Source organism: Pelophylax lessonae (assembly GCF_965119305.1).
Source record: "Pelophylax lessonae genome assembly, chromosome: 8".
Classification (NCBI taxonomy): domain Eukaryota; kingdom Metazoa; phylum Chordata; class Amphibia; order Anura; family Ranidae; genus Pelophylax; species Pelophylax lessonae.
In genome coordinates, this window is record NC_138775.1 from 192,860,436 (window position 1) to 192,885,502 (window position 25,067).

A 25,067-nucleotide genomic window follows, 5' to 3' on the forward strand; every position below is an offset into this window, starting at 1 on the left:
TTTCCGGAATAATGTCTTCATCTACATAATACAAAAAAGTTGCCATATCATAAAAGTCACAAGAGGTACATTTGTTAGGACATGGTGCCCTGCTTGATAGCTCTTTTAGTAACAAATATGAAGACATGTACATGGTTATCTACGAAAAATATGGTACATTAATGTTTGACTGTGCATAGGAACCAATTACCTTTAGTGGAATCTGTGCCACCATCTGGGCCCATGTCCTCATCTTCTTCCACAACTGCCGATGGAGCTGCCAAACCTCTCCTCCTCCTTTCCCATAGTTTGGCACGGAGTTTTCGTTTTTCTCCTATTTAAAGGTTTGATTAATAATCTGTGATTAATAGGAATGTTTGCAGAGAAGATTCGTGCAGGAAAGAACGTTCGTTGCAACACAATACATATATTTTTAACTATGGCTTCCTGACTTTTAATGTCATATACTAAAACATCAACAATAGATCGATCTAATCACGACATGACAACTAAAATGAGTAATCTAACTTTTTACATAGACATTATAATCTAGACATGTTAATACAACATACACAAAATTATAAAAAACATATTGCATGTTTAAAAAAATAAATAAAAAATAAAACTTACTTTTTTTCAAAATCCGATGGATTTGGCCCAGCTGATCCTGCTCACGGTGTTTCAGGTCGGACCACCGTTTCCTAATTTGATCTTTCAATCGCTCCACACCGAATTTTTTTAGCAAACAGGCCACCACCTTATCCATGATGCCATCTTTCCTGGCATTGGGCCGGTCGTAATTTGCCAACTTGCCATCATAGTCCATTTTTTCTAAAATGGAGACCATCTCCACCATTTCTGGCTTTGTCATGGGTGTAGCCCTTGATTTTCTGGTGGCCCAATCACTTCGGCCCCCACTTGATGAACTCTGAGATCTTTCAGACATTCTTCTTGATTAAAAGATTGTTCCACTGCTTCAGGTGTGAGTGTCGCATGTAGGCCTGATCTTCAGCACGTACACACCCCTGCACAAGCCCGCCACTGGAGGAGGAGTTGACGCATGCTCTGTATTTAAAGGACGCCAGATCTTTCGGCCGACGATTCGCTAGCGGACATATCGAGGGTTGGAGCACGATCGAGCGGCGAATCACGACTTTTCCCCACAAACAAAGGTACGACTATTTTAATAGAAAGTGTGTGTTTTGGGCCCTATACAGCTTTTACTATGAATATCTTTATTATGTCCCAAAATACATGCTATTTTAATATGTTTTATGTTGTGTTGTGTCTTGCAGGCATATACTGTCCTGCAAAATGGTGGACAATTACACCACACACAACTTTCTCATCAGTTTCATTGATGAGTTCAGGCAACTGCCCTGTTTGTGGAAAGTCAAGTCGGCAGAATATAAAAATAAGAAACTAAAACAACAGGCCATTGAACACCTAGTGGCCTTCTACAAGCCCGTCTGTCCTGGGGCAAATGTGGAGTATGTACGGCGAAAAATTAACAGCATTCGCAGTGCCTACAGGCGGGAGGTTAAGAAAATTGAGGATACCACCAAGTCTGGAGCAGGTGCACAGAATGTACATGTACCACGGCTGTGGTACTTTGATAACCTGCGATTCCTGGCAGACACCTTGGAATCGAGGCCATCCATCTCAACACTGCCTTCGCCTTCGGCAGAGGGCTCAGTGTCAGTTGATCCAAGCCAGGATGAAGATATCCTGGAGGAGAGTTTTACTCAGGTATGGCATTTCACTATATATTGTCTGCTAAAATTTAATCATGTAACAAAATTATAAGCTAAAGCATAATTGACCCTTTATGTAAACTGGCATAGCAAGGGGTTGGCATGACAGGCAACCGCCAGGGGCGCAGGCCAAGGGGGGTGGGTCGCAAAAACATTGGCATTGTTTTAATGATTTTTTGAACAATCCACTTTGCAGGCGGATTCATGCAGGTGTAAAACATTGAGAGCTGCTTCATGCAGGTGTAAAACATTGAGAGCTGCTTCATGCAGGTGTAAAACATTGAGAGCAGCTGAGCCAAAAGACCAGGAGACTGAGACTGCCTCTCACTGCATCCCCAGCACACCTCTGGTCTTACAAACACTGCTGCATCCCCAGCACACCTCTGGTCCTAACAAACACTGCTGTAGCCTCAGCATTCCTCCGGCTCAACCTTTTTAAAACAAAACTAACAAACTAACAGCTCCTGCAAATGATACATCCATCCTTGCTTCCATGTCTCTGGTCTCTCACTGTGGGTCAGCAAGGCAGGTGGCTCCCTTATTCATGTTTTCCTGCAACGCTTCACCGTTAATGCCCTACATCAAGCCCTCTGCAAGTTCAGGCCCCTCTCTCTCTGCAACCCCCCTCCTCTCTCTCTCACACCCCCTCTTTCTCTCCCTCTCTCTATCTCTCACCCCTCTCTTTCTTGTTTTTCACACCTGAGACAATGATTGCCCACTAGAGAGCTCTACACTGGGCAAACAAGGGACAAATGAAAAACATTTAATGCCCTTTTATATTTTTTGGGGGGGGGGGGGGTTACATTTTTACATTGATCTTGGGGGGGGGGGTTGTTGCCAAACACAGCTCCTCAACAAGGGCACTGGAGACCCTAGATACGCCACTGTATGTAAAGTCTGCTATTTGTTCACAATAATATAACAAACATGCATTTTTATATACACTATAACATTTTAAACAATTGTTCATTTCATCAACAGGGAAGTGTCACCGAGGAGGAGGCAGGTTGCAGCCAGGAGCCTGGGGAGCCTGCGGAGCCTGAGGAGCCTGTGGAACTCTTTCCACCACCACCTCCTCCTGCCAAACGGAGGCAAAAGAGGAAACACATCGACGACATCACCGATGAATTTATACAGGAGGCCACCATAGCCCTACGTCGCAAACCGGAGGCCAATGAGTCCTTCGGCAACATGACGGGCAAAATTTTAGATAAGGTGGACCTCAGGCAGTGTCAGTATGCCAGAAAAATTATTCTGGATGTGCTGCAAAACGCTGAAAACGGCATCCTTAATGAGCACAGCCATGCATGCCAGGAGCACCCATGCCCTCCACCTCCACCTCCACAACAGCCACCACCTCGCCAAATGCCACGTGGCCAGTGGCAATATGGCCAGCAGGATCCAAACCTGCCCTCGTGGCAACCTGATTACAGTTACCAGCAACTTTAATTTTTGTAACCCCCTATTATTTATTTTACCCCTGTTTGGCAGTTTCTAATTTAATTTAGTCCAAATGGACCTTTTTTATGTTTTTTTTTTTTTTTATACGGAGAGTATTGATGTTTTCATTTGTTTTTTCAGAGATCCAAAAAATAAAGAAAATTGTAACTAAAAAATGGCCTATCTGAATTTGTTAACATGTTTAATATTGTGCATAACCTGAAAAATATATTTTATACATTAATTCATAAAAGAATAAAGGGTCATATCAATAGTTAGATCTTTGCTGTTAAAAAAAAAAAAAAATGGTGAAGAGTTCAAATTATTTAATTATAAAATTTGATAGAACAGATAGAATATACAAACATTATCTTCATCATAACAGAACACATGCCTTTTTATTAGAAAAGTATGGCATTATGAGCAGCATCTTCCTTCTTCTCACATTTATCAAGATGAGCATGTGCTCCGCATTTCACCTATTTCTTGGACTGCCGCGAGCCGAAAGTTCTTTCTGGATAAAATGTTGAGTTTACTAGAGAAAATTCTTCCGGGACCTCATTTGGTTTGATCATGCGTGTTGGGATTTGTAGCTGTGTGTCGGCTGATTTCTGTACTGACTGGCGAACAATCTGCCGTTCTGGTGTCGGCATACAAAGATTTCAAAGCTTGCAAGACAGATTCTTGTCCGCAGAATGTGCACTGACGGCTGTCGGAGGCACCATACTAACAAGCGTACAATCGGCAGATCTTATGTCCGCCGACGTTTGTATGCCGACGATCGGTACGTGTGTACGGGCCTTAAGAAAGCATAGAATAGAAGAAAAGGGTGACTGTAGTAGTTGCAAGGAAACAGGGTTCAGGAGACAATTGCTTAAGCGGGCGTGTGAGAAAAGTTTAATAACCTCTGCAGTGGTTGTCAGTTCAAATGAGGAACATGATGAATGTGCATTAAGTTCTTCTGCCCTCAATAAAAAGGCAAATCCCAGTGTTTTTGTGAATCTCCACCACCAACAGGGACCTATTGTCATGCCTTGGCTGGGAATTGATCTTGTGGTCTGCTGTGTTCTGGATCGTTTCCCAGCTGACTGAGCCACTGGGTGATTCCTATTCTGGGCTTGTTTCTCACTATCTCCTACCTTTTGGTATGAGACTCTTGCACCACCCAGTGGCCAGCTGTAATCTGTTATCTTATTCCCTGACCTATATATACCCTCTTCTACTTCCTGCTAGTGCCTGAGCATAGGTTTTACTTCCTGTTGTCTGCTGTGTATGTTTTGCTTTTGTTGCTGACATTGGCTTACCTGGACCTCTCTTTGGATTACCCCTTCTGGACTGTACCGGCTCTGGCTATTGCTCTCGGCTCGCTCTTGACCTCTTTTCAGATTACCCCTTTTGGACTGTACCAGCTCTTGCTAACAAACTTTGCTTTTTCCTGACTACTCTTCTGGACTTCGCTCCTTTGGGGTCTGGCTCCCAACCTACTCCAAACCGTGAGTGTTTTCTTATTTGTTGTTCCCTAAGTTTGCTGGTTGCACTTTCATTTGTGGTCCCGATATTTTGGCTGCAGGACCCTTTCCGCTCCTCCACCTGATACCGGGATAACAAGACTACTGGTCAGGAAACTGGAGGAGCGGTAGGGGTCTCTGGCAGGCCTAACACCTATGGACCTTCATATTGTGAAAGGTCCTATAGCACTTTTTGCCTTTTATTAAGGTGGGATCAGCTACAGTAATGGCTTACTGGCTCTTCTCTTTTAGCTGGCCAAATAAACCAGAATAACTATAGCCATAATGTTCTCCTTATAAGCATTAATTTATTAAGTTAAAATCACACTTACAAAACACTTCCAACCAAAAGAGGGATATATCCCCTGCAGCTCACTGCTCTCTACAAAGTCTGGATGACAGCTCCAGCTGTACAACTAGATTGGGCTGTGACTAAGGACAAGATCTCTGCTGTGCTGGCTGTATGTCTTGTAGTGCACCGTCCAACACGTTATTGACATAATGAATGTCAATAATGACTTCATCAAGGGGCCCCTTGATAAAGTACCTATTGGCGTAATGAGTATGCTTGGATGGATTTTGATTTCACTGTAAATGAATCCTACTTTAAATATACAGTATATAATCTGGTCTCAGTCTCCTGAGTGTAGCCACACAGATCTGGCCATCCCTGCTGCTGATTCTGGATAGGATTAATGCTTATATACGTAGAAGACTATTTTCTGTATTTTATATCCTATATTATGTCTGGACTTATCATTCTGGAGTTTACCAGTTGAAAGAGAAGAGCCAGTAAACCACTATTGTAACTTATCACAGCTTGAAGGGAACAAGCGCTGTAAGACCTTTCACAATCTGAAAGCCAATATTAGAAGGTGAGAGTTTTTCCATAGGTCCCTACTGGTGGTGGAGATTCACACACACTGAAATTTGGTATTGAGGGCAGAAGCATTTCACATTTTTGGCATGGATTGTCAATTAAATTTTGGTACGGACTGATAACAATATTTATTTATAGTCTTATACACATATTTATCGTGGCACTGTATATTTTATGAATATCACAGCATATTATTACAATATCCCTATTATACGTATTGTAGGTGAGTGCAAAGAATTTATTGTATACATATCCTGAATGGCTTCGAAGTGCAACCTCTGCAGGTTTGAAAGAACCAGGTTAGGATCCCAGGGAGTTACAGGGGAACCTACAGGGGAGCAATATGCAAGACACTGCTCAAGGAATGAGAGGCCATCAATCTCTGAAACAGAAGAACTAAGGAGGGAATTTCCCCCTAAATAATAACTGGAGGCCAGATGATGGTCCAGACCAGATCGAAGGAAGGACAGGATGTATTCCGTGGAGTACTTCCTAGGACAGAATTGCGATGACCAAATCTCTTGCATCGAGAGGGCATTCAGGACCATTTCACAGCCTGTCAGGCTGGCATCTATTGCAGGCTTTCCACATCTTCGGGTAAAAGATGGTGATGTGTAAGTAAGCATCCTTGATGTCTACAGGGGCCAGAAGGTCCCTTGATAGAAGAGAGTCAAAGATAGACCTGGCCAATTCTATGTGGAACTGTTGAACTCACAGAAACAAGTGCGTCCATTTGCCTTGGTTACAAGGTACTACAGTTGGGTAGGCATTATCGCTGCTGAAACCCAAGAAACATACTAGGATTGCTTTGCTGTACAGAGACAACTGAGAGCCATTTTGCCAGTTGAGGAATAAAATGGCACGTGCTTGTGCAGTCGAGCTGGGGAGACTGATGCTGCACAGGTGCAATGGCGGCCCATGTAACAGATCTTCAACAGGAGGCAGAAAAGGGCTTCAAAATTCCTATTATAGCAGATGTTTTCATAAATTGAAGCAGGATGCTGGGGACAAGTCCTATCCTCGCTTTCCCCCATAATTGGGCATACCCCTGAAGGGGTCTGAAAGGAAAGATCCCCACTGCAGATCACTCATGTCCTGGAATCTGCAGCTAACACTTCGGGATGCAGCATGTGCCAACATGAGCACCCATGTAGGATCCAGCATGGTACATCTCCCCCCCCCCCCCTCTTCAAGGCTCATCTGAGGAAAGCTGCAGGGTCCAGAGAGGATCCACAGTGGGTATAGCACAGCTAGAAATCCTGGTAAGTTCCTTCAAAAAAATTTGAATTCAAAGGTAAGCTTTTCTGAGTAGAGAAGACATCAATCACCTAATGACGCTAAAAAAGAGAAGAAACTGAGCACCTAAAGGTAGCTGCATAAGGACCATGGTTAAGATTAAAGATCCAATGTCCTGTGCTCTACGATTAGGAAAATACACATTCTCGCAAAGCGCCTGGTAACAACTGTCACCAGGATAGGAAGTTAATGTGAATCTTCCCTGTGGGGTAACAACAATATGACCCTATCACATGAAAACTTTCCTAACTCTATCTAAAAGCGAAATATTTCCTGAAGTTCTACTTTAACGAAAACCTGTATAAATATATTCCATTACTGGCACTGGCATTCCTCTGAAACAAATAATTGCCTGGCTCTCCTTGGCTTTAATTCTTTCCAAGTCACTGACTCAGAAAAAGTATGTAGCAAGTAATGCCAGAATGCTGATCTACATATTTGGCTCTATGAAGCCGGTGATTACGACTAGCCTTTTCAAAGGAGTCAGTATCCTGCATTTTTCTCTCTGGAAGATCAAAATCAGAATATGAACTTGCAATCTATGAACTCAGAGGTCTGGTATGTTCTTATTTAACTTGAAAAACATAAAAAAAATAAGGGGCAAGCGTTTGTATTGTTCCATGAAGGAAACACAAGTTTGAAATGAATGGTTTATAACTAACTGGCTGACAGCAAAAACAATACATTTAAGTTCTAAACTCAGTTGTTTTTTTGGGGTTTTTTTTAACACCTTAATTAATTCACTGAACCCCCACCCTACTTGCCTGACTGCTCTCATTGATCTCCTCTGCAGTACTGCTCCTCCACTTCCTGGTCTCACAGAAGACTTGGACAGCATAAAGAGCCATGTGTTCTTGCTACTGTCAGTCAAATATTGGGGGAGAGAATTTTCTGCAATTCCTGCCTCCAGACTGATCGAGTCCTACTAGTTTTCTGCATGGGAAAGTTGAGCGGTACTGTTATGCAGGGTACTTCTGTTTAACGGTTACTTGGTATGTTCCTATGGTCTTCATTGTTAATTTCTAGTTCTACTGAGAAGAACACTGCTCAGGTGTGTTTTCACAAGCTTATGTCAGTCTTTTGTATTGATAATGATTACGTTTTGCAATGTTGTGCTAGAGCAGCCTCTGGTAAATGCACAATACTAAGGCTTCTTTCACACGGCCGCTCCGTATGTCCGCAAATCATCCTATTTTTTTGCGGATAATTTACGGACATAATGTAAGTCTATGGCATTGCGGATGTCAGCGGAATACCATCCGCTGACATCCGATTTTCTTCCTTTCAGTTCTGTTCCGTTTTTTGGAACGGAACAGAACCCTATTTTTTCATCCGTTCAAAAAACGGAAAGGAAGCAAAATCGGATGTCACGGTGTCATCCGCTGACATCCGCAATGCCATAGACTTACATTATCAAACGGGATGGGATGATATGCGGACATACGGAGCGGATGACACAAGTGTCATCCGCTCCGTGAAAAAAAAAAAAAAAAAAGTCCCGCAGCGGAGAATAAATCCGGAGCGGCCGTGTGAAAGAAGTTTGTATAGGCTCAGCTTTATTTTATTATTTTTTAAATAAACATGTAATACTTACCTGCTCTGTGCTCAAGCATGCATACCTCCATACTGCAGCTGTTCCCTGCCAACTCCAAGCCTAAGAAGCGATCACATGGTTGCTATTTGCCAAGTTCTTGGCCAGCTCTCTGCAGAGCAAGAACTGTTAGTCACCATTCCCGCCCCTCCAGCACTGACTGAAGCACTGAAGAGGTGGCAGGTGCAGCTGGTTTTGACTCTCAATTGAGCCCAGAGCCAGCTGTCAATCAGACAGCTGGTGGATCCTGGCAATACAGTCAGGATCCTTCCAAAACCTAGATCGGCTCTGTGATGTTAACTGCCAGCTGGCTTTAGCTCGCTAATAGCTGACTCTGGGTCACAGCAGAGCAAAAGTGAACTCCTGTGACCCAGAAGAGAAGCTTGGCTAAAAAAAAGCCTTGGCCATACTTCTCTTTTAAATAAAAGCAAAAAATGTTTCAATAATGAATGCAAGATGATTGCAGATCAGCCTGCAGGGCAACATGCAGATGTAATTTTTAGTGAAAGACCGGAAAGTCCACCTTAATAAGATAAGGGTAAGTGGCAACAAATTTGTAAGCAGTGCTATCTAGAGGTAAAAGTGTTAATTTCCTGGTATCAGAGAGAGTACTCAAATCCAAAACAAATAAGACAATAAGTATTTATGAACAAAATATAACATGAAAGAAGATAAATCTGCTTCAATTTGCTCTGCCCTATTTCAACCAATCTGATTCTCCCATACGGAAAAGCATACCTGCAAAGGCATGATTTCAATTATTGTGGTTGTGTCTAAATGCCAGGCTGTTTTGACAGGTTGAGGTAGAGTTAGAGCTTGTCACTACCTCTTGCCCCCCATTATTCTTACTAGCCCACTACTAACCTCCCTTAAAATACGGATATACAAGATACAGGGAATCAGAGGCTGCTGCAGGTATATTTTGTTTTCCTAAAGTGTATCTATGAAGGAGTAGTGTTGTCACACTAGGCTGCTTGCTCCTGATTTGGTCTACAGGACACTTCCCTCTCTCCTCATCCACAGGACACAGCAGATGTGGATCCTGGTGATCATGTAACCGCTGTGCAATCACATGACTACAATGTCAACAAAGTTGTTATGAATGAATTAATTTATAACAGCTGTGTTGACTATGCTGTGATTGGCCCACAGCTATCACAGGGTGCCTGGGCAGATCACAGCACCCTGTACAATGTGATTAGCCGTAGCCAAAAAAATTAAAAAAAATGGAATAAAAGGTTTTATTTATTTTCATACATGTCACCAGTGTCCCCGATTACCACCAGATAAGTCGTATGAAGACGATGTACTGCACTAATGACAGCATGTTAAAACAAAAAAAAAAGTTTTATTCATTTTCAAAAATAATTGTGACAAAAATAGAAAAGTAAAAAAACTCACCATTGTTCTTGCGTGACATTTTTACTGTTCCAAGAAGTGTGTTACATAAGATGTATCTGTATGTTTACCGTTACTGTATGTTATTCTCTTATCTTTAATAAAATTTTATTGAAAAAAAAAACAAAAAAAAACTCACCATGCCTCAAACTGTCTACTTTTCGAAAAGGGGTAATTTGAGTGGATCTTTTACTGTCCTGCATTTTTGGGCCTCTAGAAATGAGATAGGCAGTCAGCACATCAGGATTGATCAGATTTTCGAATATGTATCCCATAGCTTGTAGACGCTGCAACAACTTTAATGCAAACCAATTAATATACGCTTATTGTGATTTTTTTTTTTTTTACTAAAGACTTGTAGCAGAATACATTTTGGCCTAAACTTATGCCAAAATTTGATTTTACTGGATATGCTTCTTGACAGAAAGTAGAAAATATTTTTTAAATTGTCGGTCTTTTTTTTGTTTATCGCAAAAAAAAAGAAAAAAACCCAGTGGTGGTCAAATACCATCAAATAAACTCTATTTGTGTGAAAAAAAGATAGAAATGTTCATTTTCATACAGTATTGCATGCCACTTAATTGCCAGTTAAAGTAGAGCAGTGCTGAATAGCACAAAATGCCCTGGTCATGAAGGGGGGGAGGGTAAAACGTTCCAGAGCTCAAGTGGTAGTTGGCTGCATGCTTCTTCCAGGTCAGATCCTCTAAGTATTAGAGACCATGACAGTCAACAAACTAGCATTTCAAGTGATGAGCAATTGAAGACCACAAATTTCTGTTACAGGCTACAAATGTTACAAATACATGGCACAGTTTAGTTTAACATTTACTAAATATGCTTTTCCTATGGTTATCCGATGTTTTATTTGTTTAGCGACTTCAGCCATAGTATACTACTTAGCCACCACCAACTGTTTGAAACTGAGCAAAGTTAAAACAGCACAGATTAATACTGCTTCAAAACTACCACTAACCTCAACAGATAAAATAATAGCTGCTTGTACACAAGTTACCAGAATCCTTTGCTGAGAGAAGTAAGAAAGCCTCTACTATTAGGCCTCATGCACACAGGGCGTTTACCCAACTCTCCTAGATGCCTTTCCTCCAGGCAGCAGCAATTTTTCAGAAAAATGCCTAAAGCAGAAATATGGTGCACTCCAAGCGGTCTTTGTAACCTTCCTCTGAGTGTTGTGGTGACATTCCGTGGATGATCCCAAAGCAAAATCATAACCGGAATATACAGCCATGGCCAAACATATTGACAGCCCGCATTTGTCATATAATGCACCACTTCGCACAGAGAATTTTTGCAATTACAAATGTTTAGGCATTCTTGTGTTTCTTTTGTTTGTATTGGTATGACACAAAAAAGTGGAGAAACAAAAAGCCAAATTTGAGACATTCCATGCTAAACTTGCCACCTTCTCAAAGTTGTAAGAAATAATTGCATTCCAAGTTTGTGATGCTCCTGTAATTTGTAATTAAACTCCCCTGTATCAATTAACAGGTTCTGACAATATAAAAATCACACTGGCACCCAGGTAAAATGTTGAGAAATCGACTCAACCTTTCTGTTTGTCTCTTTGTGCCACAAGGAACATGGAGAAGAGAGAGCCGGAAAGAATTGTCTGAGGATTTTAGAACAAAAATTGTGGAAAAGCATGGACAATCTCAAGGTTACAAGTCCATCTCCAGAGATCGTAATGTTGCTGTGTTCACTGTGTGCAACATTGTCAAGAAGTTTGCAGCCCATGGCACTTGAGCTAATCTCCCTGGACATGGACGAGAGAAAAATGGATTAAAGAGTTTGCCAGAACTTACCTGAAGAAGCCAAAATGCTTTTGGGAGAATGTGCTGTGGACAGACGAAACAAAATTACAGCTTTTTGGTAAAGCCCATGATTCTACTAAAATGAGGCTTTTAACCAGTCTTGGACCGCCCCACACAGATATACTGCAGTAGGGCGGCCCTTCTGTGCAAAATTACGTTCCTGTACAGCATTTTGTGCACTGGGTCTTGGGCGTGTGCCGCCGGAGACCCACTCCCACTGTGAATGGACACAGGGGGAGTCTATCAGTGGGTCTGGCAGACCCGATGTTCACCGGCACTGTGCGATCGTTCATGAGAGAGAACCTATGCCTATGTATTCTGTGAGAGGGGAAAATAGGGATCTTGTGTTTCTGGTAAGCAGGAGCATGGATCTCTGTCTTCCCCCAGTCAAAGCATCCCCCCCACCATTAGAAAGCACTATCAGGGAACACATTTAACGCTTTGATTGTCCCTGATGTTAACCCCTTCCCTGTCAGTGTCATTAGTACGTTGACAGTGCATTTTTTTTAGCAGCGATTACAGTATTGGTGTCACTGGTCCCCAAAAAGTGTGACTTAGTGTAAGATTTGTCAGCCGCAATTTCGCAGTCCCACAAAAAATTGCTGATTGATGCCATTACTAATTTAAAAAAACTTTAAAAAAAATAAAAATTCCCTAAATCGATTCCATAGTTTGTAGATGCTATAACATTTGTGCAAACTAATCAATATATGCTAATTGTGATTTTTTTTTTTTTACCAAAAACATGTAGCAGAATACATATTGGCCTAAATTAATGAAGAAATGTAAATTGCATTTTTTATTGGATAGGTTTTATAGCAAAAAGTAAAAAATATTGTTTTTTTTTCTTCAAAATTGTCGCTCTTTTTTTTTTTTTTGTTTATAGCGCAAAAAATAAAAACCACAGAGGTGATCAAATACCACCAAAAGAAAGCTAGATTTGTGGGAAAAAAGGACATAAATTTTATTTGTGTACAGCATGGCACAACTGTGCAATTGTCAGTTACAATAACGCAGTGCCGTATCGCAATAAAATGGCCTGGTCATGAAGGGGAGTAAACCTTCCGGGGCTGAAGTGGTTAAAGAAAACAATACAGTCCCTACATTCAAACGTGGTGAAGATTCACTGATGTTTTGGGGTTGCTTTGCTAATTCACTCTCTGGATGTCTTGACCATGTCCATGGCAATATGAAATCTGAAGACTACCAAAGAATTCTGGGGTGCAATGTAGGACCCAGTGTCAGAGGCCATGGGTCTTACAGCAGTATAATGACCCAAAGCACATGTCTAAAAGCACCCAGAAATAGTTTAAGGCAAAGTGCTGGAGAGCACTGTACTGGCCAGCAATGAGTCCAGATCTAAATCTCAAAGAGAAAGCATATGATCTGAAGCATACACAGTGACGTGCCTCCATCCCTAAATGTGCATACAAACATAGAACAGTGGACATGGGACATTGAGTGAGGCAGGTCACTTACTGAATTACAGATTGGATAAAATCAAAGTTGTAATTTATTGCATAATCCATGATTGACACAAATATATAAAATCAATTTCAAGATATGATCCTGACATATATAAAGAGAGCTGACCTAAAAAGATTCAAATACAAATACAGTTCGTGTTTTAATGGTTAAGTAATATTTCAATAAAAAAATACATGATCGATCTCTAATACATGATCAATCCACTCATCAGGAGCTTGATGTAAAAAGATATCTGTAAATGTAGGTTTGCATTAGAATTCAAAAATCGCATATATATATGCAGTATCTCACAAAAGTGAGTACACCCCTCACATTTTTGTAAATATTTTATTATATCTTTTCATGTGACAACACTGAAGAAATGACACTTTGCTACAATGTAAAGTAGTGAGTGTACAGCTTGTATAACAGTGTACATTTTCTGTCCCCTTAAAACAACTCAATACACAGCCAATATTGTCTAAACCGCTGGCAACAAAAGTGAGTACAACCTAATTGAAAATATCAAGATTGGGCCCAATTAGCCATTTTTCTTCCCTGTGTCATGTGACTCGTTAGTGTTACAATGTCTTAGGTGTGAATGGGGAACAGGTCTGTTAAATTTGGTGATATCGCTCATACTGATCACTCTCTCATACTGGTCACTGGAAGTTCAACATGGCACCTCATGGCAAAGAACTCTCTGAGGATCTGAAAAAAAGAATTGTTGCTCTACATAAAGATGGCCTAGGCTATAAGAAGATTGCCAATACCCTGAAACTGTGCTGCAGCACGGTGGCTAAGACCATACAGCAGTTTAACAGGTCAGGTTACCCTCAGAACAGGCCTCGCCATGGTCGTCCAAAGTAGTTGAGTGCACGTGCTCAGCGTCATATCCAGAGGTTCTATTTGGGAAATAGAGGTATGAGTGCTGCCAGCATTGCTGCAGAGTTTGAAGGGGTGGGGGGGGGTCAGCCTGTCAGTGCTCAGACCATACGCCGCACACTGCATCTTGCCTACAGTCAAGTATGGTCGTGGGAGTGTTATGTTCTGGGGCTGCTTGAGTGCTGCTGGCACTGGGGAGATACAGTTCATTGAGGGAACCATGAATGCCAACATGTACTGTGACATACTGAAGCAGAGCATGATCCCCTCCCTTCGGAGACTTGGCCACATGGCAGTATTCCAACATGATAACAACCCAAACACAACTCCAAGATGACTACTGTCTTGCTAAAGAAGCTGAGGGTAAAGGTGATGGACTGGCCAAGCATGTCTCCAAACTTAAACCCTATTGAACATCTGTGGTGCATCCTCAAACGGAAGGTGAAGTAGCACAAGGTCTCTAACAGCCACCAGCTCTGTGATGTTGTCATGGAGGAGTAGAAGAGGACTCCAGTGGCAACCTGTGAAGCTCTGGTTAACTCCATGCCTAAGAGTGTTAAGGAAGTGCTGGAAAATAATGGGGGCCACACAAAATATTGACACATTGGCCCAATTTGGACATTTTCACTCAGGGGTGTACTCACTTTTGTTGCCAGCAGTTTAGACATTATTGACTGTGTGTTGAGTTATTTTGAGGGGACAGAAAATGTTCACTGTTATACAAGCTGTACGCCCACTACTTTAAATTGTAGCAAAGTGTCATTTCTTCAGTGTTGTCACATGAAAAGGTATCATAAAATATTTACAAAAATGTGAGGGGTGTACTCACTTTACTGTATATTAAGGAGAGTATAACAAATTACTCCCCACAAATAAGAGTGGGAAGAAAGGAAAAAAATCCAAAAAGATGGCCTTGTTACTTACATGTCAGTACCAAAGATACACCCAGTATCTAAGAGGGAAGTGGGAGCGCCAAAGCAACCATCTATCCTTGGGCTGTGATAAGCCGATCAACAGAGACTGAATGGAGAATTTCCTTCATAGAAGATGATTTCTCCCCCTTTCCTAGTCAGCTGTATGCTGCAGGGAAACACATTTCTTTCTGGTTCCAAAAGGCAGATGATCTTAAAAACTGCCTTAGGATAAACAATATCAGAATTGTGAGACTCCCTGAAAAGGCAGAGAATCAAAACCCTGGGGATTTTGTAGAAGCTTGGATTAAAAACACCTTTCCTGATGCTAACTTCCTTTTTGCTGTTGAAAGAGCCCATAGAGACCCAGCAAAACCCCCTATACCTGGAGCAGCCCCTAGGCCTAGATCCTTGTTTGTCAGAATGCTAAATTGTAAAGATTGTGATCGTATTCTTCACAAGGCCCGACAGAAAGGCAAGATTCTCTTTGAAAATGTTTCCTGATTTCTTGGTGGAACTACAGAAACTGAGAGCCACATTCACAGATATTAAAGAGGAAGATGAGAGAGAATGGGATCGTTTATTCTATTTCCTTTCCTGCTCGGCTGGGAGCGATCGTTGGCAGTCGTGTTCTCTTCCTTACCACCCCAGATGCGGCCCAAGAGTGGTTGAATGCGAAAGGTCATCTGCCATATTCTATGGGATGAAACTACAGTTGGAGTCCTACTTACCTTTCTTGTTTTCATCCCACTTTATATCAAGTGCCTGATAGAGATACTATCATATAATAGTCCTACACTTTCTTCCCCCCCCCCCATTTTTTTTCCCCCTTGTTTTCTTCAAGTGTGTGCCTTTGCTGCATTAGCAGCAAACCTTAGAAGCATTTTATTTCCATTGTTTGGTGCATCGTTCTACTATTCAGCATGGAATCTGAATAACAAATAATTATGTTTTTAAGTTGCTTTCTTTATTCTCATGTTCTCTGAGTTACAGACTTAATATCTTCAAATTTTGTGTGTTGCTACCCTCTTCTGGACATACCTGGAATTCTCCCTTGTGATGCAAGGCTTCTGAATTGACCTTTGAGGTTGAAGATTGAGAAATCTGGTAGTAATCCACACAATCCACTATTGGTACTGTATCTACATAATATCATTTTTAGACTGGAACTGTTTTTCTAGCTACTACTTACAATGTTGGTTATATTTCAATATGAGAGCCCTGGGATGGCTGAAACCACGTATTGCCCTCATACATGCAGGCGCATTGTGTGGGTAATGCCCCGTTGAAAATTCTTTACTATATGATGTCAGTTACTGACAGTTACTTCAGTTACAGTGGGGATCGAAAGTTTGAGCACCCCAGGTAAACATTTGTATTAATGTGCATAAAGAAGCCAAGGAAAGATGGAAAAATCTCTAAAAGGCATCAAATTACAGATTAGACATTCTTATAACATGTCAACAAAAGTTAGATTTTATTTCCATCATTGACACTTTCAAAATTACAGAAAACAAAAAAATGATGTCTGCAAAAGTTTGGGCACCCTGCAGAATTTATAGCATGCACTGCCCCCCTTTGCAAGGCTGAGACCTGCCAGTGTCATGGATTGTTCTCAATCATCGTCTGGGAAGACCAGGTGATGTCAATCTCAAAGGTTTTAAATGCCCAGACTCATCTGACCTTGCCCCAACAATCAGCACCATGGGATCTTCTAAGCAGTTGTCTAGAAAACTAAAACTGAAAATAGTTGACGCTCACAAAGCTGGAGGCTATAAGAAGATAGCAAAGTGTTTTCAGATGTCAATATCCTCTGTCCGGAATGTAATTAAGAAATGGCAGTCATCAGGAACATTGGAAGTTAAAGCAAGATCTGGAAGACCAAGAAAAATATCAGACAGAACAGCTCGCAGGATTGTGAGAAAAACAATTCAAAACCCACGTTTGACTGCACGATCCCTCCAGAAAGATCTGGCAGACACTGGATTTGTGGTACACTATAAAGAGATACTTGTACAAATATGGTCTTCATGGAAGAGTCATCAGAAGAAAACCTCTTCTACGTCCTCACCACAAAAATCAGCGTTTGAACTTTGCAAATGAACATATAGACAAACCTTATGCATTTTGGAAACAAGTTCTGTGGACCGATGAGGTTAAAATTGAACTTTTTGGCCGGAATGAGCAAAGGTACGTTTGGAAAGAAGGGGCACAGAATTTATTGAAAAGAACTTCTGTCCAACTGTTAAGCATGGGGGTGGATCAATCATGCTTTGGGGTTGTATTGCAGCCAGTGGCACAGGGAACATCTCACGAGTAAAAGGAAAAATGGATTCAATAAAATTTCAGCAAATTTTGGATGGTAAACTTGATGCCATCTGTGAAAAAGCTGAAGTTAAAGAGAGGATGGCTTCTACCAATGGATAATGATCCTAAACACACCTCAAAATCCACGGGGGATTACATCAAGAGGCATAAACTGAAGGTTTTGCCATGGCCTTCACAATCTCCTGACCTCAACATAATTGAAAATCTATGGATAGACCTTAAAAGAGCAGTGCGTGACAGACAGCCCAGAAATCTTAAAGAACTGGAAGACTTTTGTAAGGAAGAATGGGCAAAGATACCTCAAACATGATTTGAAAGACTCTTGGCTGGCTGCAAAAACCGTTTACAAGCTGTGATACTTGCCAAAGGGAGTAGTACAAGATATTAACTCTGCAGGGTGCCCAAACTTTTGCAGATGCCATTTTTTTGTTTTCTGTTATTTTGAAAGTGTAAATGATGGAAATAAAATCTAACTTTTGTTGACATATTATAAGAATGTCTAATCTATAATTTGATGCCTTTTGGAGATTTTTTCATCTTTCCTTGGCTTCTTTATGCACATTAATACAAATTTTTACCTGGGGTGCCCAAACTTTCGATCCCCACTGTATACATACTTTGGCAATTGACCAAGAAAATTGGGTCAGTTGTCAGATTTATTTTACTGGTACATACAGTCTCAATGTTATGCATTCTAACACATTGAATTTGATATCTGCTCTACTTCCTGATTTATTGAATGTGTTTAGTCGACTGTATGATGGCTAGTATAAGTAATTTTTGTCATGGAATGTGAGGGGTTTGGGTTCCCCACACAAACGTTCCCAAGTATTCAACACAATCTTAAAATGTAACGCACACCTAATATGTCTGCAGGAAACGCACCTAATTTATGAACACGTAGATTACCTTAAAAAAAAAACAGGTCTGCAGTGGACGGGTCGTTCATGTCACTCCTCCTACTCTAGGGTAGTTTCTGTTTTGGTGCACTTTTTAGTCCCTTGGGAGTGTGTACAGATTAGGACAGATCTCCATGGAAGGTTTGTCTTTATCCGTGCCCAATTGCATGCACTCCCATTTGTTATTTTGGGTATCTATACAGTAATCCCCCTCCTGCTAGCCTGCAAGTGGTTAAGGAGGCGATGGTCTTTGCTGCTATGTACTCGGAAGCCTGTGTTTTATGCTTAGGCAATTTTAACCTTCTTTTTGACCCAGTCATGGATAGACACGGTAAACATCTGGCCTCACAACCTCAGATCCCATCTGCTTTTGGTTCCTTGGTTACAGAATTTGGTTGGAGTGATTTATGGCGAGTTCTCAACCCCCACACTAGGGCATATTCATGGTCCATTCCTAGTAGAGCTTGCCTCTCACGGATTGATTTGGCGCTGGGCAATGATAAATTCCTACCAAATTGTCCTCCATCACATATCTCCCTAGAGGAGTGTCAGATCATTCACCTTTGTCACTTTCAATAGATACTGGTGCTACGGGAATACGCAGACCTTGGCGGGTTGAACCCTTTTGGCTTTCACTGATTGGGCCTGACAGGATACCAGACCAATTACCTGTTTTTCTAGAAGCTCACGGTACTGAGCGAGGTTTATTGTTTGTGGATACTTTGAAGGCGGCCCTTAAGTCCACCATATCATATATTAAACGTTCTACCCGACAAGATGAGGTAGAATTAGAAAATAAATATCAAACGGCTGAAGCAATTTATCTAGAGCCCCTACCACCTCTAATCGTATACACTAGGAATCTATGTCTCGCATATATTCAGATCATATTTCTGCCAATATCGATATCTGGACATTCTTTCCCCCTACTTTACTGCAAATATATTCTATAGCTTTCCAGGAGGGGAGATTGCCAACATCCACGTACTCCGACACTCAGGCCTTATACCTAAACCTAAGGACCCAGCTGACTACGTCTTATCACCCAATTTCTCTAATAAACGTAGACTATAAAAGTCTCGTGAAAGTCCTGGAAAAGCGACTCAATGCAGTAAATCTTAGTAAAATTCATTCAGACCAAACTAGCTTTATGCCAGGAAAGTCCACGTCTATCAATATAGAACACAAATTATTGTACAGCTTAAGGAATTTTTGCCTGAATATTGTGCATTGGCTTCATTAGACACTGCAAAAGCCTTTGACTCGATAGAGTGGCCATTTCTTATGGCTGCGTTACGTTCCTTTGGATTTGGCACTAAGTTTCAAAACTGGGTCTCTATTCTTTATAGGGATCCTACTTCCCTTCTTTTAGTGAATGGTTTATTGTCCCCCATCCATACAACTTTACAGGGGTGCCCCCTTTATTATTTGCGGTAGCTATTAAGACCCTAGCACTGAGATTTTGGCAGTCTCCTCTCCTGAAGGGCTTAACCATGGGTGAAAGGGCTGATATTATAGGTCTATATGCAAATGACCTTATTCTGTATATGCGGGACACATCCACCTCATTAGGAGCAGCAATGCAAATAATTGATGGATTTGGCACCTATTCAGGCCTCAAAATTAATTGTCAGAAGTCGGCATTGATGCCTTATCTCGGGCCCTGCCCTGTAGTGACATGCCAAGCCCCCTTCGGGTAGTGTCCTCGTTCAAATACTTGGGGATTATTAGAACATTATCTCCCTTGGAGGCTTTAAGGCAAATTTGGATCCCTTACTCCAGATGAGTAATCTAAACTCAATGTCTGGGCCAGGCTCTCCTTGTCAGTAGCAGGCAGAATTAACTTCATAAAGATGATTCTTTAACCTAAATGTTTATACAGGACATTTCATATGCCTATCTCAGTGCCTAAATCATTTTTTTTAAAACCCTGGATACATGATTTCTTTTATTTGGGCCAGTAACAGACGTAAACTCAAACTTTCTATTTTAAAATGCCCTAAGGTTGAGGCAAGAATGGCACTGCTGAATTTATATTACTACCTGGCTGGCCAACTGGGCCATTTGACCTACTGGCTGGTACCGGCTACGCCGGCAGTGGTCGAGTCATATCTTGCTTATGTACTTAAACATGGAGGCACCTACAACTGTGCTGAGTAAGCGACATATTCCATTACTGACCTTAGCCCACACGGTGTGGAGGAAAGCCAAAAGAATTGCAGATTTTGGAGACAATAATGTTCTTCCGCACTGACATAACCCAATGTTCCCCCATTTATGGCTGTTTACAGAATACTACTATTGGGAGTGCTCACCCTGGGAGTGCATATGATGGGAATGTTTTTTTCTCTTTTGATGTATTGCAGAGGAAATGTGAACTTCCCAAACTGCTTTCACTGCTTCGCCATGTGATTCAGACTCAGTTTGGTGCCCACGACACTAGCTTTTCTGATTACCCATTGATAGGTGTGTTACGGTCACAAAGACCAAGGGGACTTATTTCGACTTTATACTCACATTTATTGTTTATTACAACTAACAAAACCCCATTGGTAGCTCGCATTAAATGGCAACAACTCATCCCTGATTTGTCCAATGAGGATTGGGAGGAAGCTTGCTCCTCTCATCTCTGTATCTCCAGCTGTTAATAATAAACAAAGTCACCTCTATATGTTGCATCAATCATATCTGACCCCAGTTAGACTGCATGCAATGCATCACTTGCCTACCCCTACACGCACTCTGTGTACTTGTGCGCAGGTGGACTTTGCACATTATGTGGCTGTGTCCCGTCATAGCAGGTCTTATCTGTCCCAGTTCCATGCACCCCACTGATATGTTTGTTGGGAGGTCTTAGACACAAAAAAAAAAAAACAGTGGCCGAGACATACTCAAACAATGTTAATGGAAACATTCTTAGCTCATAAGGCTGTAGCGCTTTAATGGATCGGATCCGATCCACCCCACCACCATACGTATGTGTCTACAATTGGTGAATCAAGTGTTGTCTTATGAAAAACTCATTTTTGGACATAGAGGTTGCCCAACTAAGTACAATAAGGTCTGGGATGTCTGGTGTTCCTCTGCTCTTACCGTAACTAACACCTGAAATAAATCGCTAAGGGTATTGGGTACCATGCCACAAACCTGTTCATGCTCAACTGTCTATATGTATGTTTGTTCTGTTTCTTCTCAGTCTTCATAATTCTAAGTCTATATATTACTGAGCATGTATAGCAGGTCTGTAATAATGTGGAATGCTGCATATTTGCTGCTTTGGAATCCTACTTTTGTACTGTACCTCATTGTTTCCTACGTTAATGTTGAGCGTTTTGTTTACTGTATCAAAGTTTTATATCTTTTTCAATAAAAAGTAAAAAAAAAAAATTATTATATATAGTGATCAAGATAAGAGATATAAAAATGCAGTAAGGGTAGCCATAACCCCTAAAAGATCTTACCTATAGTGTACAGTGTTTGGTGAACCTTATCCTGGTGTCCCGACCAGTTGAAGGCTAAAATCAATGAGGTCCTGGCTGACCTCAATTAAATACCCCAAATGGCTTTGGGTGGATCCCCACCAGTGCCATGTGGACGCCAGAGTAAGGGGTTGTTGAAGAACGATTCAACATCTGGCGCATGCATCGGAAACGGGTCATGTCGACACACCTCTAGCATCAGATGGAAAAGGATTGCCCTGACAATGTAATGCCAGAGAGCACCACGAGCCAGGCATGTGGACATGGAGCTGATGCACCAAGTGACCACCCACACCCACATTCCGCATGTGTACAGAGATGAGGAGGTGGTGTCAAGCCACGCATCGCAACCACGGGATCAACAGGCTCAGCAAACCCCCCCCCCCCCCCTCCCTAGGCTTAAAGTTGGGAAAAAAAAAAAAAGCAGAAATGGGAAAACTCCACAAAAGTTAATTGGAAGTACTTGGATACATTGTAATAATAGCATTGCAGGAGGATAAATGTTATAATCATGATGGTGATATGACAAATCATAGAAGACCAGGGTGTCTTCCACCCAGTTTATACAAAGAGAAAGGATATGATCTGAAGCATACACAGGGACGTGCCTCCATCCCTAAATGTGCATACAAACATAGAACAGTGGTCATGGGACTTTGAGTTAGGCAGGTCACTTACTGAATTACAGATTAGATAAATTCAAAGTTGTAATTTATTGCATATTCCATGATTGACACAAATACATAAAATCAATTTCCAGATACACTATGATCCTAAAATATATAAAGAGTTGCCATAAAAAGATTCATATAGTAATACAGTTCATGTTATAATAGTTAAGTAATATTTCTTTTTTTATGAAATATTACTTAACCATTAGAACATGAACTGTATTACTATATGAATCTTTATGTCAGCTCTCTATATAGGTCTGGATCATATCCGGAAATAGATTATATGTATTTGTGTCAATAGTGGAATATGCAATAAATTACAACTTTGAATTTTTCCAATCTGTAATTCAGTAAGTGACCTGCCTCACTCCATGACCACTGTTCTATGTATGTATGCACATTTAGGGATTGAGGCACGTCCCTGTGTATGCTTCAGATATTATCCTTTCTCTTTGTATAAACTGGGTGGAAGACACCCCGGTCCTCTATGATCTGTCACATCACCATTCTAACATTTATACTCCTTCCATGCCATTATTATAAAGTACTTCCTATTAACTTTTGTGGAGGTTTCCCCTTTTCCATGTCTCTTCATATTTTATTTTTTCAACATCAAGCCCAGGGAGGGGGTGGGGGCTTTGCTGAGCCTGTTGATCCCGGGACTGCAATGCACGGCTTGACACCTCCTCATCTCAGTCTCTGTTCACATCTGGAATGTGGGTGGGGGTGGTCACACAGCACATCAGCACCATGTCCACGTGCCTGGTGGTGCCCTCCGTTGTCAGGGCAACCCTTTTCTATCCTACGCTATGGGTGGGTGGTTATGACCAGTTTCCGGTGCATGCGCTGTATGTAGGATCTTTCTCCACCGTCCCCTTACTCTTGCAACCACATGGCGATGGCGGGGATCCACCCATAGCCATTGGGGTATTTAGCGAAGGTCAGCTAGGTTCTCATTCTGTTTAGCCTTCCTCCCCTGGTGGGATCAATTTCACCAAACACGGTACACTATAGGCAAAATCTTTTAGGGGTTATGGCTACCCTTTTCTGCATTTTATATCTCTAATCTCATCACCATATTATATTTTTGATTTGGCACTTGGTTCATGGCTCGCTCCTTTCCCTTTATTTCCAATTTGTTCACGCATCCACATGTTTTCCTTCATTATTTACTTTCTGATCACTTAGTACCCTCTGGTGTCTATCCCACTAATTTTCTTTAATACCTGGGAATTCTCCTCTGATCTGTTGGACACATACCTAGACACTTCAAAATAGATTTAAATCTTAGTTTCTATTACGTCCTCCGACAGTCGCCGTCGCCTCCAAGTCATCATTGTTGAGTATTGACTTCCGCTCCGCAGGAGTAGCTAGGCATAAAGACTTAGTCAAAAGAACAAAGGCATTTGCATATACACACCCATGGGGGCTGTCCCATCTGGTCAATATCCCCCTGCAGTGACCACTCCCAACTCAGTTTGGTAGCATAGCAGTAGGTAATAAGACAACCCCAAAAGAGGGGCGGGGACGGCGACTGTCGGAGGACTCCGAGAAAGGAATTTTACAGGTAAGATTTTACAAAAATTCAGTTTTCTCTTACGTCCTCCGACAGTCGCCTCTAAGTCATCACTGTTAGGATGTCCCAAAGCAGTATAGACATGAGGGGTGGGAGACGCAACCGTAGAAAAGGCAACGCGGTTCCCACATCAGAGAAAGGAATCTTACATGCACCGTAAGAGAACCTTCTGGGCAACAGAAACAATGCTCAACAGGAGCAACAGCCCAGGAAAGCAAACACCAACAGCCAGGGACCCAGAAAAAAAAAAAAAAAAAAAAAAAAACAAGGGTCCTTCATGGCACGGCCGCACTGAGAACCTTGCGGCCAAAGGAAGCATCAGCTGATGCCAGAACATCTACTTTGTAGAATTTGGAAAAAGTGTGCACCGACGACCAAGTCGCAGCCTTGCACACCTGGGCCACCGAGGCCCGATGCCAATAGGCCCAGGACGCACTCACAGATCTGGTAGAGTGCGCCCTAACAGGGAAGGGTGGAACCCGTTCCTTTAAGGCGTAAGCCTGTTCAATGGTCTGTCTGATCCATTTGGCAATAGTCGCTGCAGATGCAGCCATGCCCTTCCGAGGTCCCTCAGGAAGGACAAAGAGTGAATCAGTCTTCCGAAAGGATTCCGTAGAGGACAGGTAAACCCTGATCGCCCTGACAACATCCAAGGAATGCAGAGCAACCTCCTTAGGATGCTTAGGCTTCGTACAATGCGAAGGCAGGACAATGTCCTCATTAATGTGGAACTCAGAGACCACCTTAGGAAGAAAGGAGGGATGCGGACGCAAGACCACCTTATCCCAGTGAATCACCAAGTACGGAGAACGGCAAGATAACGCTGCCAGTTCTGACACCCTGCGAGCCGAAGTGATCGCCACCAAAAAGGCAACCTTCTTAGACAGCAGAGGCAGCGATATCTCCCGGATGTTTTCAAAGGGAGCACGCTGTAACACGGACAGAACCAAGTTCAAGTCCCACGGAGGTAAGGGCTCCTTCCTGGGAGGAGCCAAATGCCGCACACCTTGAATGAAGGTGCGAACCAGAGAATGAGACGCCACCGGGCGTTGGAAAAGAATAGCCAGTGCGGACACCTGGCCCTTGATCGTAGCCAGCGCCAGGCGCTGGTCCACAACAGCCTGGAGAAAAGCTAACACTCTCGACACTGAGTACGAGCGAGGGGAGAACCCC

The 25,067-nt window shown here is 41.9% G+C and overlaps 1 protein-coding gene across 1 annotated transcript in view; it reads left to right on the forward strand.

Moving 5' to 3' along the window:
• The window catches only part of LOC309562217 (uncharacterized protein), a gene marked incomplete at both ends in the record, with an annotated part of 42,966 nt that extends 21,596 nt beyond the window's left edge, over window positions 1-21,370 (forward strand). The window contains one exon of the mRNA XM_082266344.1: window positions 21,362-21,370. Coding sequence (XP_082122470.1) covers window positions 21,362-21,370 — 9 coding nt within the window. The remainder of the gene's footprint in view (window positions 1-21,361) is intronic.
• Between the last annotated feature and the right edge of the window lie 3,697 nt (window positions 21,371-25,067).